The sequence below is a fragment of the Tenrec ecaudatus genome, chromosome 4 (assembly GCF_050624435.1).
Source record: "Tenrec ecaudatus isolate mTenEca1 chromosome 4, mTenEca1.hap1, whole genome shotgun sequence".
Classification (NCBI taxonomy): domain Eukaryota; kingdom Metazoa; phylum Chordata; class Mammalia; order Afrosoricida; family Tenrecidae; genus Tenrec; species Tenrec ecaudatus.
In genome coordinates this window covers 15,502,897-15,520,903 of record NC_134533.1, presented here as the reverse complement: position 1 = coordinate 15,520,903, position 18,007 = coordinate 15,502,897, and the positions used below count along the sequence as shown (strand labels likewise).

The 18,007-nt window shown below is 40.4% G+C and overlaps 1 protein-coding gene across 1 annotated transcript; it reads left to right on the top strand.

The window, feature by feature from the left end:
• Window positions 1-7,947: 7,947 nt before the first annotated feature.
• Window positions 7,948-14,382, top strand: LOC142446308 (glycine N-phenylacetyltransferase-like). Its single transcript, XM_075548073.1, has 4 exons — window positions 7,948-8,025; window positions 11,093-11,200; window positions 12,590-12,707; window positions 14,207-14,382. Exons 1-4 carry the CDS (start codon window positions 7,948-7,950, stop codon window positions 14,380-14,382), a joined length of 480 nt encoding a protein of 159 aa, XP_075404188.1.
• The last annotated feature ends 3,625 nt before the right edge of the window (window positions 14,383-18,007 follow it).

Genomic DNA, 18,007 nt, shown 5'->3' with positions numbered 1-18,007 from the left:
GTGTCTTCTCAGTTGAGTGTCTGCATTCCTTCACACTTCCTACATGAATGGACTCTGAGTATTAATTTGCATATATGACCTTAACCCCTAAGTCATAGTTGATAGTAGTTTAGGGAGACACAGAAATATTGATGATCAACGGAGATATGGGTGAGGCAAGACAGTGGATGGTGTAGGATATGATAATAATAATAATTTATCATGTATCCAGGGTTCATTAGGGAGGGAGGGTGGGGAAGGGAGGGAAAAGAGAGGAGCTGATACCAAGGGCTCAAACACAGAAGCATAAAGAATCAGAATATTTTCATGGATAAAATCTTCTTGGAAAAAAAAAAGATAAACGTATTGCTAAAAAAAAGTTATCTTGGCAAGAAGGACTCACAGCATTAGTCTCCTTGACACGGAGACCAGAAGAACTAGATGGTGCCCAGATACTAGTACCAACTGCTCGGAAAGGGATTCCAGACAGAGTTGATGGGAGGAGGGGGGAGGTTGCAGAACAAAATTCAAAATCATAGGAAAGGCCAGGCTTACTTGTGGACTTTCCAAGACTGTGGCCCTCAGTCGCCCTTCAGGTCTAGAACTAAACTCACTCTCCTGGCTCAATTTTCAGCCAGGCAAGAGATGGTGTCTAAAGGGAATAATGATACCAGGGAGCTATTCACATCACGAATCATCAAACATTGTTCAAAAGGGTTAAGAAAGGAGCAACGGGAATAAGAAACACAGGGAGGAAGCAGGATAAGTGATGTCACATTGTAAGGATTGCAGTTAATGAGAGGAAACAAAATGTGTCTGAGTCGCTGAAGGTAAAAGTGACGATTTGCATTGTAAAACTTCACTCACGACAAAAGTGATGGACACGGAGAGTTTTTAATTCAGAGGTGTCTGTCATAATAAAGAAAAAGTGTAACTCTAAAAGATCAAACTTCCAAATTTTTTAAGGCAATGGAGGGGTATAGGGTAACGTGTTATTAAGTAATGGGCTCAGGTAATGCGCAGGCAACAGATACTACGATGTGTTTTGTGCTGAGGTCAAGGGTCACGCTTATCATTGTATCAATTCCTTTGCCATGTTAAGAAACATTTGTGCTAATCAACAATATTTCTGGGGTATGCATATCCACTGGTGCCAGCCACGAGGACTGACTTTTTTTTTTTTTCATTATGCCTTGGTTTTTCTCCATGTCCGGGTCTACATGAACATAATAGGGGATATTGTGCTGAGCTACAAAGTCTCCCAAGTCAGAAGAAATCTGCTTCATGAGGCCTTGGCCCTGGTGTTTGGGGTCTGTGTAAGCCCCTCTCAACTCAGTAGTGTGATCCAGAATAACCCAGGAGATGGGAGTCTTCTCTGGACCTTGCACACAACACGCTGGCAAATTCTGGAGGCGGTGTTTGGGTATATTTCAAGCTCTTCTCATTTTCCCCATAGTACCACTGTTCATTCACCAGCTTTGCATGTGAGCTCTCCAAAGAGTTCTGAAAGCTTAATTTCCTGTCAAGAACAACATTGTCATTTTTCAACAACTATTGATTGAACGGGCAGAAAACTAACACGACACTCTCCCTTAGGGATCCCCCTCCTTGTCATGGCTCTGACTCAGAATGACCCTGTGCACAACAGAAGGAAACGTTGCCCAGTGCCGCACTATCCTCCAAATTGTTGCAAAGATTGAGGCCATGGGTACAGTCAATCTGTCATTCCATTATGTTGAGGGTCTGTCTCTTTTCTTGCCTACCCCCTTTCCTACCATGATGCTTTTCTCGAGGGACTGGTCTCTCTTGAGAACATGTCAAAAGTCCGTGAGGTTAATCTGACCATCCTAGATTCTAAGAAGCATTCTGCTCGGAATTCTTCATATTTGGCCCCAGATACCAGGGCCCGGGTCACATTTGTTCTGAATAGCTTTGTTTGTTCTTCTGGAAATGGACTCGAGATTCTTTGTCAACACCATCATTCAAATGTACCATTCTCCTGCCATCTTCCCTTTTCATGTGCGGCTTTCTAATGCATATCAGGTGGCTGGGCACACCGGTCCTCAAGATGACATCTTAGCTTTTTAACGTTTTTTAGGAGGGACTTTAGTAGGAAATCTCTCAGTGCAAGAGGGTGTTGGATTTCATTCCTGCTGTTTATGTCAGCATTGATTGTGGATTCAAGTCAAGTGAAATTCTTGAAGCGTCATTGGTTCTGTTGCTAGAGGTCCAGGGATGAGAAATGCTTTCTGTATATTCAGATGTGACCTGTGATGTGTATCTTCACCAGCAAGAGCTTAAAATCATTTTCACTTTCAGCAACCAAAGTTTTGTTATCTGCATATTGTAAGTTGTTACTGAGTCTTCCTCCACGCCTGAAGCCAAGTCATTCTTTGTGGAGCCCAGCCTCTTGTATTATTTGATTTTAGCATACAGATTGAATAGGTGTAGTGGGAAGATACAAACCTCTCACACACTTTTACTGGTTTTAAACAACATAGTATCACCTTGTTCTGTTTGAAAGATTGCCTCTTGCTCTATGCACAGGTTCCATATGAGTGCCATGAAATGTTACAGAATTCCCATTCTTTGCAATGTTATCCATAATTTATTATGATCCACACAGTTGAATGCTTTTGCATATTTAATTTTAAAATTGGTAAGCATCTTTCTGGTATTTTGTGCTTTCAGTCTAAATCCATCTGACATCAGGAAAGACATCTTTATGTGCCACCTAAAAAGACCCATACTCCATTGTTATCGACTCAGTTCAACTCTGATGCTGTACCACAGAGTAGAACTGCCCCACATTTCCAAAGCAGTTATCTTTAAAGTAGCAGATAGCCACCTCTTTCTTCTACAGAGCAGCCAGTGATGGGTTGCAAGTTGGCCTATGAACTGCAAGGGCAGCAGTTAAAACCCCCAGCTGCTCTGAGTCTTTCTACTCACATAAAGATCTACAGTCTTAGAGCCCACAAGGACAGTTTTACTCTGTCCTGTAGGGTTCTATGAGACCGAGTTGACTCAGGGCAATGAGTCTGAAATTTCAAGTGACATTTTGGTTAGCATCCCAACACTTCCCCAACATGCTATCCAGGCTCTAATGCTTCAGAGAAAACTTAAAGGCATACTCACAAGTGTTAATAGTATTTACATCTGGACAGAAATATTGCGAGAGTGTTTACATGAAGGCATAAGATTTTCAATGGCTATTCTCTCTGAAGGGAGCAGTCGATCCTTTCTTCGTCGGCTCTTCTTAGTCTGGAAGTTCTGCTGAAATCTATTCACTTTGGGGGATCCCGCTGGCACTTGAGATACTAGTGACCTAGGCTACCAGCATCACAGTAATACACAAGCTGCCCCAGCATGACAAACTGACAGACAAGTGGTGACATGGAAGAAGTAAGGCCAGAGTGCTCCTGAGAGGCAAGGATGGCAAGACTCTATCTCCCGTACTTTGGATGTGTTGTCAGGAGAGACCAGTCTCTGGAGACAGACATCCTGCTCAGTAGAGAGGCAGCAAAAGATAAGGAAGCCTTCTAGGAGAGGGATTGACACCGTAGCTGCCACAAAGGCCTGAAACATAGAGAAACTTGTGAGCATGGCAGAGGAGCAGGTAGTGATTTCTTTTGTGGTACCTCGGGTTGCTATGGGTCAAACCGGCTCAATGACCCTAACAACAGCCAGAGTGTAAGTGGATGATGTTCACCCTTTACTTTGTATACTTGAGCAACCCACCCACTGCCAGCAATTGGTTGCAATTCAGACTTCATATTGCATGTAGTGTTTTTGCTTTAAAAATAACAAGTTTGAGTTAATAGTCTTCAAACACCACCATGTGTCCAATATTCTCCCATATGGAGTTCTGAAGGCCTAAGTGAGTTACTTTATAAAGGTCTCAAACAATGAAGGCCCTGCCCTTTTCTCGGGAAATGGTAGCTAATGTAGTCCCATTCCCTTGCCGATACACCTATGTAGTTCACCATCGTTTAGTCTCAAACCTCACACTTCCAAGTCTGGCCCTTATGGAAACAGAATGATTTTATCAGGAATTTGCTTATTCGAAATCTTACTTGTTATTTTCATCCGGTTCACTCATTTTCAGTGACCTCATTGACTCATCACTTGAAATCTCATGTTTCTTCAAAGGGTCTGGTACAATCAGTACACCCTTTGTGTAGTTCACTTGCACGCATTTTGAGGCGGAAACCTTTCTGATGATATTTCCCAAGCTCTCTTGGCAACCTAGACAAAGATGGAAGATGATATTGGTTTACTCCTAGCACATTTGCTACCTAATGAAGCAGGGCAGTTTTTTTTTTTTTTTTAACTTCTGACTGGTTACCTTGGATCTGCAAGATTGGTTCCCAGTTGATCACCTTCGGACATCTCAGGACATCCTCTAATGTGTCAGGGTTTTTGGTGAAGATGTAAGTATTGGTAGAGTGATCCTGATCATCCTTCATTTCCTAATACAATAAATCTCAATCAGATTTATGTAAACACCACCATCTACAGAAGCGGTTCCCAATCTGTGGGTCGAGACTCCTTTGGGGGTTGAACAGCCCTTTCGCAGGGGTTGCCAGATTCATAACAGTAGCAAAATGACAGTGATGAAGTAGCAATGAAAATAGTGTTATGGTTTGGTGTCACCACAACACGAGGAACTGTATGAATGGGTCACGGCATTAGGAAGGTTGAGAACCACTGATCCACAGAATGTTATTGCATACATCTCAAGAATAGACTTGACACATTGAACACGAATGACAGATGATCTGATGAACTGCGGGGGGACATCAAGAACATCATTCATGAAGAAAGCAAAAGGACATTTAAAAGACAGGAAAGAAAGATCAAGTGGATGTCAGAAACGACTCTGATTGTTCTTCTTAATCACAGAGTAGCAGAACAACTGATGAAGTCAAAGAGCTGACTAGAACATTTCAAAGGACAGTTGGAAGAGACAAAGCCAAATACTATCATGAAATGTGCAAGACCTAGAGTTAGAAAATCAAAAGGGAAGGACATGCTCAGCATATTCTAAACTGAAAGAAATGAGGAAAAAAATTGAAGTCTCAATGTGAAATCTTGAAAGATTCTATGGCCAAAATATTGAATGATGCAGGAAGAATCAAAAGAAGATGGAAAGTCTACACAGAGTCACTGTAGCAAAAAGAACTAGTCTGCATCCTACCATTTCAGGAGCTAACCTGTAAACAAGAACCAATGGTGGAAGGAATGAAGGATGAAGTTCAAGCTACACTGAGAGCATTAGCCAAAACAAGGCCCCAGGAATTGAAGAAATACCATTGAAATGTTCCAATAATCTGATGAAGCATTGGAAGCACATACCATTCTATGTCAAGACATTTGGAAAAGAGCTACTTAGCCACCTCATTGGAAGAGATTCATATTTGTACACATTCCAAAAAAGTGGCCTAAAAGAATGCTCAAATTATAGAACAACATCTTTGATAACACAAGGAAGTAAAAATTTTGCCGAAGATCATCCAGTAAGGGTTACAGCAGTACATTGATGGGGAGCTGCCAGAGGTACGTGCCAGTTGCATAAGAGGACCTGAAACAAGTGATAACATTGTAATACCAGAAAGAGATTTATTTGTGTTTTGTTGATTATAGCAAGGCAGCTGACTGTGTGGATCATAACAAACTATGACTAGCCTTGAGAAGAATGAGAATTCTAGTACACTTCATTGTGCTCATGCTAAACTTGTACATGGATCAAGAGGCAGTTGTGCAAACAGAACAAGGAATTACTGCATGGTTCAAAACCAGGAAAGATGTGCATCAGCGTTGTATCTTCTCACCATAACTATTCAATCTGTATGCTGAGCAAATCATCAGAAAAGTTGTATTATATGGAAAAGAATGTGGCATTAGGATTGGAGAAGGATTTATTAACAACCTGTAAAATGCAGATGACACAACTTTGAATGCTTAAAGCGAGGAAGACTTGAAGCACTTGCTGATGAAGATCAAGGACTGCAGCCTTCAGGATGGATCATGATTCAATGTGAAGAAAGCCAAAACCCTCATAACTGGGCCAGTAGGCAACATCATGATAAATTGAAAAAAGGTTGAAGTTGTCAATAATTATGTCTCCTTGGATCCACAAACAACGTCCATGATAGTAGCAGGCAAGAGATCAAAAGATGGGCTGCATTAGGCACATCTGCTGCACAAAGCCTCTTTAGAGTACTGAAAAGTAAAGATGTTACTTTGTGGCTTAAGGTGCACCTGACCCAAACTGTGGTATTTTCAATTGCCTCCTATGCATGTGAAAGTTGGACATTAAATGAAAATGACTGAAGAAGAATAGATGCATTTGAATTGTGGAGAGGAGGAGAAAATGGAATGCACCATGGAGTGCTAAGAGGACAAACAAATCTATCTTGGAGGAAGTATGGCCAGAGTGCTCCTTATCTCTGAACATAATATGTTCGTCTTTGAAAACCCTCTTTCTGCCTCAGCTGAACTTGCAGCAATTGTTCTGACATAGTTTTAGTTCTTGGAACACCTTTCGGAATGGCATAATTCACTCATCATATCTCATGGGCATCTGGGGCGTAACACAAAGCTGAAATGAATGACCGCGTGTCTCCGTCTGGTTGCTTGGCACTTTTTCACTTTGCATTATATGTTTGTTTCCTGAAATTAAAAAAAGCGCAAATGAATAAAAATCTAGTATTTCATCAAAAGTATGAGTTTTGTGAAATGAATAAATATATATTATAAGCATAATTCCATCTAATATTTTATACCTATGGATGGAGTGATCATTACTGTAAGGACTTAGAATATGCTGTTGCACAGATGAATATTAAAATAAGAGTAAGAAATTTAAATTTGTGATTTTCACATTTAGCAGCTGTCCAGCCACCTGCTTTACGGAGAACCCTGAGTACAAGTTACATTTTAAATGATCGGTTCACCAAACTCAATAAAACAGTAGGTATTTTTGGTTGTGTAAAGAAAATCTTGGAGAGACTAAATTAACTTGTCAAATGTTGTATCACCAAGAAATAGAAAAAGGTTTAACCTCAGATATGCTTGTGGTAAAGTCCAGACTCTTCACCACCAGAATCTTGGTGTTTATCAAGTGAAAGCTATTTTGATCATATGTCATTCGTTTCTTAGATATTCAAAAAGCAAAGGAAAAATTTAGCTCTCTTCTCACCAAAGCAAAAACCCCTATTAGATGCAATCTATGAGATGCCATAAATATTTTCCTCTCATATTACTTTCCTATTGTCTTTCCTCATGCGTTTTATGGAAATTGGAGCATATTAGATTCTGCAGAGGACATATCAAGTCCTTTTTTAAATAGGGAGGAGGAAGACTTTAATGAACACAGAGTTTATAATATAATCTTGACCTCTGACCCTTGTGAGCTGGCTTCCATCGGAAATAACCCACTGCTGTAGAGTCAAATTCCAACACACAGCAAAATTATAGGATAGAATAGAACTGCCTCCAGAGGGTTTACAAGGCTTTACATCTTCACAGATGCAAACTCTCCTGTGGAGTGGCTAATGTATCTCACAGCACAGCATCCCATTGCTTCAATGTAGAAGAAGAATAAGCCAATGAACTGATTCAAATCACAATATGGCTGACTGCCCCTGAAGACATTAAGCAGAGGCAGACAAGACAAAGAAGGACTCAGAGTGTAGTAGTAATAAAATATCATATGAGTGAGCTTCAAAAATTCATGGAAATATCTTGTTATCTTTTAATGTCATGGTCCACAACTTTTGAACCCACTCATATGTTCAGTGCTTACTCAATGTTAAGAAACCTTTAACCACTTTGCATATGCGAACTCACTTAAGCCCTACACTATCACAGATAGGTAGCACTATTTTTCCATCACCAAGTCTCCCCTGGCTCTTCTCCTTTCGTGCCGTCTCTTGATCTCCTCTCCAGGCTGAAGGGTCCTCTGTGATGCTCACACTGCAAGGGTCCCAGATGCTGCAGATGCTGGAGAATTCCTTGAGGAAGAGCCTTCCTGAATCCTTAAAGGTGAGAGTGGGAAATCCTAAGGGAAGCAAGAAATAGTCATTTCTTGTGAAAGAGAGGGAAAGAGAGTAACATTGATTGAACACGCCATCTGGGTCATGTTTTATCTCATTATTAATGCTCACTACCTCGCTGATAAGAAGCATTAGTGACACCATGGTTGAGTGCTTAGCTGCCAAGCAAAAAATTGGCTATTCATATCCACAAGCTACTCCATGAGAGAAGGAAGTGGCACTGTGATTCCATAAAGATGACAGCTAGGAAACCCTATGGGCCAGTTCTGCTCTGTCTTGTAGACTCAGTTTCTGTGAGTTGTAATAGACTAGATGGCAGCACATTGCTGCGTTCTAAAATTTGATTTATTTATCTACATTTACTAATATATTCACGTCACTCATGAAAAACTGGAACTAATTTCTTCATGAAGCCTCTCCTCATGGCTAGAGATATCACAAGTTCAGATGAAATCAGTAAGTTTAGAAGGTTTTTCTCCTTTATGTTTCTCCCTGAACTAGCATCGGTTCCTATGGATTGGAAAATGGCAAGAGTGTTGGATGGAGAGGTAGTTCTTGGTTATTATTTATTTATGGCAGCAGCCACTAAACTGTACATCATTAAAATGTAATCATCTCTCCTGGTCTGACTTCATCCTCGGCATACTTCCAGGCTGACATCTCCTGAGGTTTTATGTTCACAACTGTTATGAGGGCCATGTTGCTATGTACTGCCCCATCTCCCAAGCCCCAAACCATAAAAATACTTCACGTCTCTGAAATTCTCTCTCTTTCTCCCATCAAAATGGACCTCTTGGGTAGAGAGGCTTAACTCATCCTTGAAAAGATTAAGCAAGACATCCTACGTGGCAGGATGGGAATCCAAAAGTGGACCCAAAGTCTGAGCCTCCCAAGCCTAATGCCTAGAACACCAGTTGTAATACTTATTGTTAGGAGTTCATTTAACCTCTTCAAACGGTAGTGTGAAGGTACATGTTAAAAAGTAAACACACACACAACCTTTGGGTCATCCATTGGTCTTATATTTTCCTAAGAAAATATAAGATACTTGTTGATGCAAACATAGTGTATGAGGAATTCTCTGTTAAATTGAAATGTTGGAGATAGCTGAAATGATCATCAATAAGTAAATGAATAAATGATCTGTGATATATGCATATAATGGGATTCTGTGCAGTCTTTATGGAACCCTGATGGCATAGTGGTTACGAGTTTGGGCTGCTAACTGCAAGGTCAGCAGTTCAAAACCACCAGCTACTCCATGGGAGAAAGAAGGTAAAGAGTTACAGTGTCAGAAATTCACAGTGTCAGAAGGTAAAGAGTTACAATGTCAGATAGTGCCAGTTCTATCCTGTCCTACAGTGTTGCTCTGAGTCAACATCCACAGTGAGTCTTTGGTTTATAATTGAAATTATATAGAAAATAATTGAAAGTGTTTGGGAATGTTAGCATGGAAATGTGCCCACAATGTATTTATGGGGGGAAAAATCAGATCTCAAAGTAATAAATATCAAGTAATTTTATTTTTGTAAAACTGTGTATCTCTATGCATATGAATAAATTCCTGAAAAAATCTTGTATGAAAATCAAATAAACTATACAACATTAAAGAATTTTTTTAAAAATCTGTGAAATAGCTCGTGAATGAACCTAGAGGACACCATGCTGAGTGAAAATTATTAATCACAAAAAGACAAATATTGTATGAGGCCTCTATTATAAAAATTCAAGAAAAGGTTTCAAGCTAAAGGAGACATACTTTGATGATGTGGAAAAGAAATGGAGAGAAAGAAAACACAGATTAGAAGGTAAACAAGTGTTAACCTGGGGAAGACAATAAACAAGAGAGAAGTTGGTCAAAAATAATGGAGGAAGGACAAAATTTGGGAAGTTTGCAAATATTAAAAGCAATAGAAGCAAATACTGTTCTTTGCACCATCTTGCAATAGTGGTGATCTACGCATACATGGCTGGATAGAGAGGCACACTGAACAGATGGGGGGAGCAGAGGGGGAGTATACCTGTAAATCTGTGGTGTGGTGTGTGTGTGTGTACATATATGTATATGTTTGACAAGATGTTTGTAAATGTGTATTAATCTTTGGTACAAATATATCTATGAATGTGTTAAAGCATACAGTCATGGTTATATCTTAGATATAACCAAACACTTTGAGGGAAAAGTTGATAAGCCTGAAGGATCATTACTATAGTCTCCAGGAACTCTAAGGTCTATTGACATAACATAGTTCACTCAGACAATACTCTACATCCTGTTTGGGACTAGTGACTAGGGTCTTAAAAGCTGATAAGAAGCCATTTAAGGTGAAAATTGGTCTCTCTCCCTTCAGAGGAAAAACAAGTGATAAAAACTGAAAATCATACAGAACTAGTTAGTGCAAGGGGCTCATGGGCCATTGAAACATTAGTTTCCTCAATCCTGAGACCAGAAGAACTAGATGGTGCCCTACTACCACTGCCAACTGCTCTGAAAAGGATCACATTAGAACGTCCTGAATTGAATGCAAGAAAATGTGAAACAAAATGTAAAAGCATAAAATAAATCAGACAGTGGTTGGAAAGAGACAGGTGGGACCCCCCCCCCCCCCAAACAATAGTCCTTACTCACCCTTCAGGTCTAGAACTGAACCCACCCCTGTGGTAAAATAATCAACCAGGAAGTAATCAACTTTGAAAAGGAGGAGGAAAGTATACAGATGATGATATATTGAGGGGATTACAGGGGGTGAGTTGACACAAAATGTGTAAATTGTGAAATGTAAAGCAGATGGCCTGCTCTGTAAACCTTCACCTAATTCAAAATAAGAAGTTTCTTTAAATCAATTTAGAGTAGTACTGGTTAAATCATTCTTATTTTGCATAAATATTTCACTGTATGTATAATAATTTATAATCTGATAGTGGGGGAACTCCTCATGCAGGGTGCAAACGTGACACTTAAAGATTATTTTATCTAGACTTATTCATATCAAACATAGGGAATTTTGCCACTCAATCCTAATATGCTGATTCTCCTACTTTTGGGGGTGCTGCAGGTTTATAGAACCATATTCCACATGAACCAGGGAAACCCATTTAAGCTAAAGGCTCTAGTGGGCAAGTGGCCAAATTTTAATACAGTGGTTATCTGCCCTGAGAAGCAGGTAAGGTACCAGATATGGAATGAAGGTGCTTTCAGAGTCATATGTGTTGTGTGCCTGGCAATATAGCAAATCCTGGGACACTGGAATAAATCGTGATGATGGAGACCAGTCCCCGTCTTCAAGAAGTTCACTGCTTGGAGGAGTAGATAGATAAATAAGTGAATTACAACATGGTGTGAGAGATAGAAGAAGAGAAGTTGTACACGATACAGAAGCAGCCCAGGAGAAACTCATTTTAAATTACATGTGCTATAGGAGATGGGAGAGAACTCAGGACATTTCTTGGTGAAATTTTTATCTGAACTTGTTCTCATAGTTACCCATATTTTTGTCAGTCTGAAAAGAAAAAGAAAGAATCATGACTGGAGGAAATCGAAAGCAGAAAAGTATAAAGGTGCAATGCGTTAGTAGGGTAGCAACCAAGAGCACAATTACAAGGCTAGAATGTCCATATACATATTCAGTAAGTACTTTTCAAAACTGATGAAATGAAATTGCTACTATGTTTCAAAGAGGAAAATTCTTAAGCTTATTTTTTTAAATCAAGTAAAACTATAAATGTATAATAATACTAGTACGGGGCCTCTAATTCAAACAAAGATGTTACTGAAAAATTATTAAAATAATTAATGCATGAAATGAAAAGCTTTACGTTAATAAGAAAAACTTAGAATGAGATACTAGTCCTTGATCTTTCATTTTAAATGCAATCTAAGGACTAAATTCTGTCATCACTGACCTGTGACTGTCTTTTAGTGGAACATTTCCCAACTACGTTTATTCTACATCAATTGAGGTAATGTTCTCCAAATCCTCCCAACTGTTATTCAATAATTTAAGGGGATCTTTCTGAGCAAGCAGTTTGTTTTCCTAGAATGCCTCTCAAAAGAGTCTTTTTCTAATTGGGATTCATTCTCTTCGCTTTCCTTGTGTCGAGTTAGGAATCTGAATCCACCTTTACCTGCATCCTATGCAATGCTCACAATGGCATCGTCTGTGCATTCGGCAAGAATCTGAATGTGGTAAAATTCATCCATGCAGTAGAATGTTTCTCTTGTTTTTGGATTTTACCATATCCCTGTAGAGAATTGTGGAAGCATAGAAGAATGCATTCAAAAAGGTTGTGCTTTAGATTTGAAATTTTCATGTAATATATGTGTTGATAACACTATCTTGCTATGATTTTCCATCATAATTTTAACACTTGAAATGCTGATCTTGAGCCTATGACTTCAATGACTTAGGAGTAATGAGAATCCACCATTCAAAATATCAATATTTCAGTACTTAAAAATTGTAACTGCATTGGGAAAGCCCCCACCCACCCCAAGCTAGGCAATTGTGAAATAGAAGCAATTTGATTTCTCTTCCCTTACCTAACATCAACAGGCGATGACAGATGACCTTGATCACTACACCAACAATTACCACATCTACTCCAAGGACTGTGAGGAATTCCTGGACTCAGCAGCAGTCATCAAGTGGAAAGAGCATTTGCAAATCCAAAGTGAGAGGACCGGGTTGGGTCATGAAACACAAGGCCCCTCCTATAATTTATATCTCCTTCTTCCAACTTCCAGACCTTCAGCCTGCTGTCTCATTTTTTACCCAGTGACCACTGTAGAAAAAGAAACGCTCCTACGTTAGCAAAGAATGAGTGTTTCATGTGTATACCAGTTGCCATGAAGTTGACTACAGTGTGTGTCAGAGTAGAATTGGGCTTCATGAGATTTTCAGTAGCTGGGTTTTTGTTTGTTTTTTAAATCATTTTATTGGGAGCCCGGACAACTGTTATCACAATCCATATATACATCCACTGTGCAAGCACATTTTTGGGGAAGTAGATTCCCTGGTCTTTTTTCCAAGACAATTATGTGTGGACTCCAACCGATAACCTTTCTATGAACAGGTGTTAACTATGCACCACCCAGGGACTAGGTTTCATATAACCCCAAACTGAATTCAATGTCATGGTGTCAATGCTGATGCATAGTAAGTCCCTGGTGGGTTTCCCATAATTGTTTGTGGGAGTAGAAAGTCTAGTCTTTCTCCTGTGGAGCTGTTGTTGGTTTTGAACTGCTGGCCATGCAAATCATAGCTCAATGCATAACCACTAAGCTGCTAGGACATCTAGGTTTTATAGAGATTCCGGGTAACCAGGATCAGAAAGAGAGGGCAAGTTGCAATATGAAAACACTTTTAAGCTTCTTCAGGAATAAGGTAGGTACTGAAGACTATTAAAAGTACCATGAATTGTCAAAATAATAAAAATTCATTTTGGAAGAAGTAAAGCCGGAATGCTCTTCTTAGGCAATGACTTTGTCTCCATTCTTTAGACCTGTCGGGAGAGTCCCTGGAGAAGGTGAAGTGGTGGGCAAGGTGGACGGGCAGTAACAAGGAGGAAGACCCTCAGCACGATGGTTCCCACAGGGACTGCAGCAATGGGCTCAACATAAGACCGATTGTGAAGGTGGCACAGCAATGAGCAGTGTTTTGCTCTGTTGTACATAGTGTCACTGTGAGTCAGATCCAGCTCAATGGCTTCTAACTACAAAAACAATCAAATTTACTTTTGTCCCCTTAGTGGAAACAACTTCCATCACCACCGTGAGCCTTGGTACATTAGGAGACCTCCCAGGGAATGGATGCCAGGAGCTCTGGGCAACCCATGGACTCTCCCTGCTACTGCTTTCCTCTCTAAGAGCATAGTCAGGGTGCACTGATGGTGATTATGATGCTGATAACTCTTCCCTGGAAAACTTGACTGTAATCTTAGTATTCCCATGAATGGCATGGCCATGTCTGAATCAATCCCGGGGCATGTTGTCAGTTATGTACAACAGGGGAAACTGCATAATATTTAATATGAGTTAGAGAGGTCACCCAGCAGCAGCATCAACCCCAGAACCAAGGTTTTCTGAATCTACACCCCTACACTTCCTACTCTGCTGAGAGCCTCTCACTGGAATGTGTGAAGCTGACGTCTCTCCAAGTCCTCCCGTCTAGGTTCACAGTCCAGCCTGAATGAGGTGATCCGCAGTCTTGCAGTCACAAAAGGCTTCAAGGTCAAGCAAACACAATGCTTCCTCTTTGTGATGCCCGAAAGAGCACAGAAACTGGTTCCTTCCTTGGTGGATGCAAAGCACTTGCCATCCACGAGTGGCCGGCCCAAGGCCATGTGAGTGTGATAAGAAACCATGGCACAGTGGGTGCACATTGGGCTGCAATTGGAGACGTCAGCAGGTCAAACCCACCAGCCACTCCTCAGGAGAAAGACAGGGCTTTGTACACCCATAAGCAGTACAGTCTCAAAATTCACAAAACAGTTATTCTCTGTCCTGTGGGATCACTATGAGTCAGCATTGACTCTATGACAGTGAGGGTTTTTTTGTTTGTTTATATATAATATGCATTACTAATAGCTCATTCCTTCAAGGGTATAAAATCAGGGCTCAGCCTACCTGTATAACCTATTTGTCCATCCTGCTTATCCTCTCCACCAACTCTAGTCTTCTTTCTGTTCCTCTATTATGACATGATCATCCTATTCCAGGACCTCCCAGTTACTGCTTACTTCCTCTGCCTACTTCGTCTCAAGAAAAGCAAAACCATCAAGCTGGTTCCAACTCATAGCGAAACTGTACCTCTTTATGGGAGCAGAGAGTCTCATTTTTTTTCTCTGAGCGGCTGGTAGGTTCAAACGACTAACCTCATGGCTTGCAACTCAATGTGTAGCCTGCCATGCCACCTCAAAACTCAAAACCCAGACTCACTGGCATCGAGTGGATTGTGGGTTTCTGAGACTGTCACCCTTTATGGGAATAAAAATCCCCTCTTTCTCCCTTAGATTGGCTGCTGGTTTCAAACCGCTGACCCTCTCATTAGCAGTTCATTGCTTAACCAGGGTTCTGAGATTCCTAGACAATAACAGAGGTAAGAGCAAATGTCAAGCATCATGAAACCTATGACCACCAAGTAAATTCCACACTGGCAACCAACTTCATGTGATGCAGGGTAGCACTTGGCTCCATCCGAGTTTTTGGTGGCCGTAGTCTTTACCAAAGGCGGATTGCCAGGACTTTCTTCTGCAGTGCTCCGGGAGAGTTTAAATCACTATAGGCTGAAAATTAACTCTCCGCATCACACAAGAGTCATAAGACACCATGCTATTCTTCACAGAAATCTCTTGTGACATAGAACTTCCCCATAGGGTTTTTGTTACTGTTTTGTTTTAACTGTAATCTTTATGAAAGTAGAACACCATGTCTTTTTTCCATAAAGCCTTTAGATGCGTTTGACCTGCCAACCATTTAATTAGCAGCCGAATACTTAGTGTTTGCACCACAAAGACACCTTATAACACTTCCTACTCATGAGCTCTTCTTTTCTCTTGGTCCTTCCCTAGCAACCAAGAGGTGTTTAACCTCTCATCCCTGGACATCACTCATGCTGCATGGGTGAATACATTCTGGCATTTTGGTGGCAATGAGAGTAGCCAGAAATTCATCGCAGAGAGGGGGTCTGTCTCACAACTCCTATCTGAGCCACCTAAACTTGGGTCTTGGGATCAGAGCACTCTCGGATAAGGAGGCTAGGAACTGGGTCTCATGCTCTCTCCCAGTTTCTTCTCCCTGTCACAGAAATCTTCCGGTTTGTTCTGAACTCACGGCAATTTTCTCTGTCTCCATGCTTATCCAGAACTACTTCATGGCACACAATTAATGAGCAGCTAGTCACAGGAATCTGGTCGTGGTTTAGACACACTGCTCCTGAATAAAAACACCTTCCTGTTCTCAGAACTACTAGGATACTGGCACCTTCTCCCAGCCCCTTCCTCTTGCTTCCAAGCTGTCCAGCACTCTGTTGCTCCTACATGGATTTATTTGGATAAACCCAGAGTCAGGTTTATCTTTGTTGTCTTACCCATGATGCCTTGATCGGCTTGCTTAACAGTGGCTCTTTTACTCTTCCACGTGGGCCTTTTGGGAGAATCTGGTTCTATAGAAAAGGCTCTTTCATCCACCTTGTCCTGGTGACTGTAAGTCATAGAAATGAGTAATGTGATTACCAGTTCTTATCCAAAGAGCCCTGTGCTCTTTGACTTGTTTCCATTTGGAACATCTTAATTCTGTTTGTGTGAGATGGCAAAAAATGGTTACCATTTCAGGTTCATGCTTTATATTTTAGATTCAATAGAATTTTGTACCAAATGAATATCAACCATCCTTACCTACTGTGTTGACCCAGACATCAGAAATGTTGAAATCATCCTGTAAGAAGCTTTTTGTCTCTCTTGGATAAACATCCAGGTTGGGCACCTGAGGAAACCTCGCCATTTAGCAATTTAGCAGATAGGCTACAAACTTCCCCTTGATACCTGTCACTACAGAAGACCATAGATGGTATACACACACACACACACACACACACCTTCAGCTCTTTGTGCAGTGTATATATTACAAAAGTACATTGCTCATGCATATGCCCTAACTTAAAAATTGACTTGAAGGCACATTTAATTAAAGATAAATTAATAAAAATGAAGAAAGGAAGAATCAGTAAACTCTAGTAAGGAATTCCCATCAACAATCTGTCAGTTTGTTATTTCGTAGAAGCTTGTGTCTTGTGATGCCGGAAGCCATGCCACCAGTATTTCAAATACCAGCAGGGTCATCCATGGTGAAGTCTAAGTTTCCAGACTTAACACAGACTAGGAAGAAAGGCCTAGAGATATACACTTGGATCACAGTAGAATACCATATAATGTGCTTAGTTCATACATGTCATCAGGAGGGATCAATTGCTAGACATCATGTTGAGTGAAGTTAGACCAATGAGGATAAGAGAGATACTTGGCAAGGGTGAAATAGATTGATAAAGTAGCTGCACTGGACTTGAACATGCCAATCATTTGGAGGGATGACACAGGACAAGACTAGATTTTATTCGGTGATATATAAGAACGCCATGAATTGGGATCAACTCCATGGTCTCTAACAAGAGTTAGATATCCCAGTGACCCTTTGGGAAATTAGATTACTGGCACGATCTACCTTTTTATACATACTATTTTAAATTCTTTAAAGGTCTAAAGACCTCTTTAAATTGTTGAAGATTAAATATGTCACTTTTGGACTAGATACATCTGATCCAATCCAAGGTATTGGCTCATAGGCATACGCATGCGAAAGTTGCACCACAAATAAGGAAGACCACAAAATAATAGATGCATTTGAATTGTGGTATTGACGATAAATATTGAAAGTACCATATCTACCAGAAGAATAAACAAATCTCTTGGAAGAAGTACAGCTAGAGTGCTCCTTAAAAGGCAAGACTTCATCTGATGTGCTTTGAACATGTTATCAGGGGCTATCAGTCCCTGGAAAAGGATAGCATGTTTGGTAAAATAAATACTCTCAAAGAGCTAGGTTGACACAGTGACTATAACAGTGGGCTCAAACACAACAACAATTGTGAGCGTGACACAGGGTCAGGTCGTGTTTTGTTCTGCTGTACACACCGCCACTGTGAGTGGGACCTGCAGAACAATAACAGAGCTGCTGCATTTGCATGCATTTTAGAAAGTCAATTCTAAAATCCAGTAAGTGCTTCACTCCACACTCATGCGTTCAACTTATTACATTCTTCTGTGTCTTCTGTCTTATTTCTAGAGGTCTACACTAAAAAAAAAACATGTAAAATGATGCAATTTACATTTTATGGACCTAGGGCTTGGGTTGTGGTTCAAGCACCAACCGATGTTCTTATCAATTATGGGAAAAGAGTATTATGGCCCAAAGTAAA

Coding starts and splice junctions, on each gene's coding strand:
- LOC142446308 (XM_075548073.1), top strand. CDS start 7,948: ATGCTCACACTGCAAGGGTCCCAGATGCTGCAGATGCTGGAGAATTCC. Junction 8,026..11,092: donor GCCTTCCTGAATCCTTAAAG/GTGAGAGTGGGA, acceptor GGGGTGCTGCAG/GTTTATAGAACCATATTCCA. Junction 11,201..12,589: donor TTATCTGCCCTGAGAAGCAG/GTAAGGTACCAG, acceptor TAACATCAACAG/GCGATGACAGATGACCTTGA.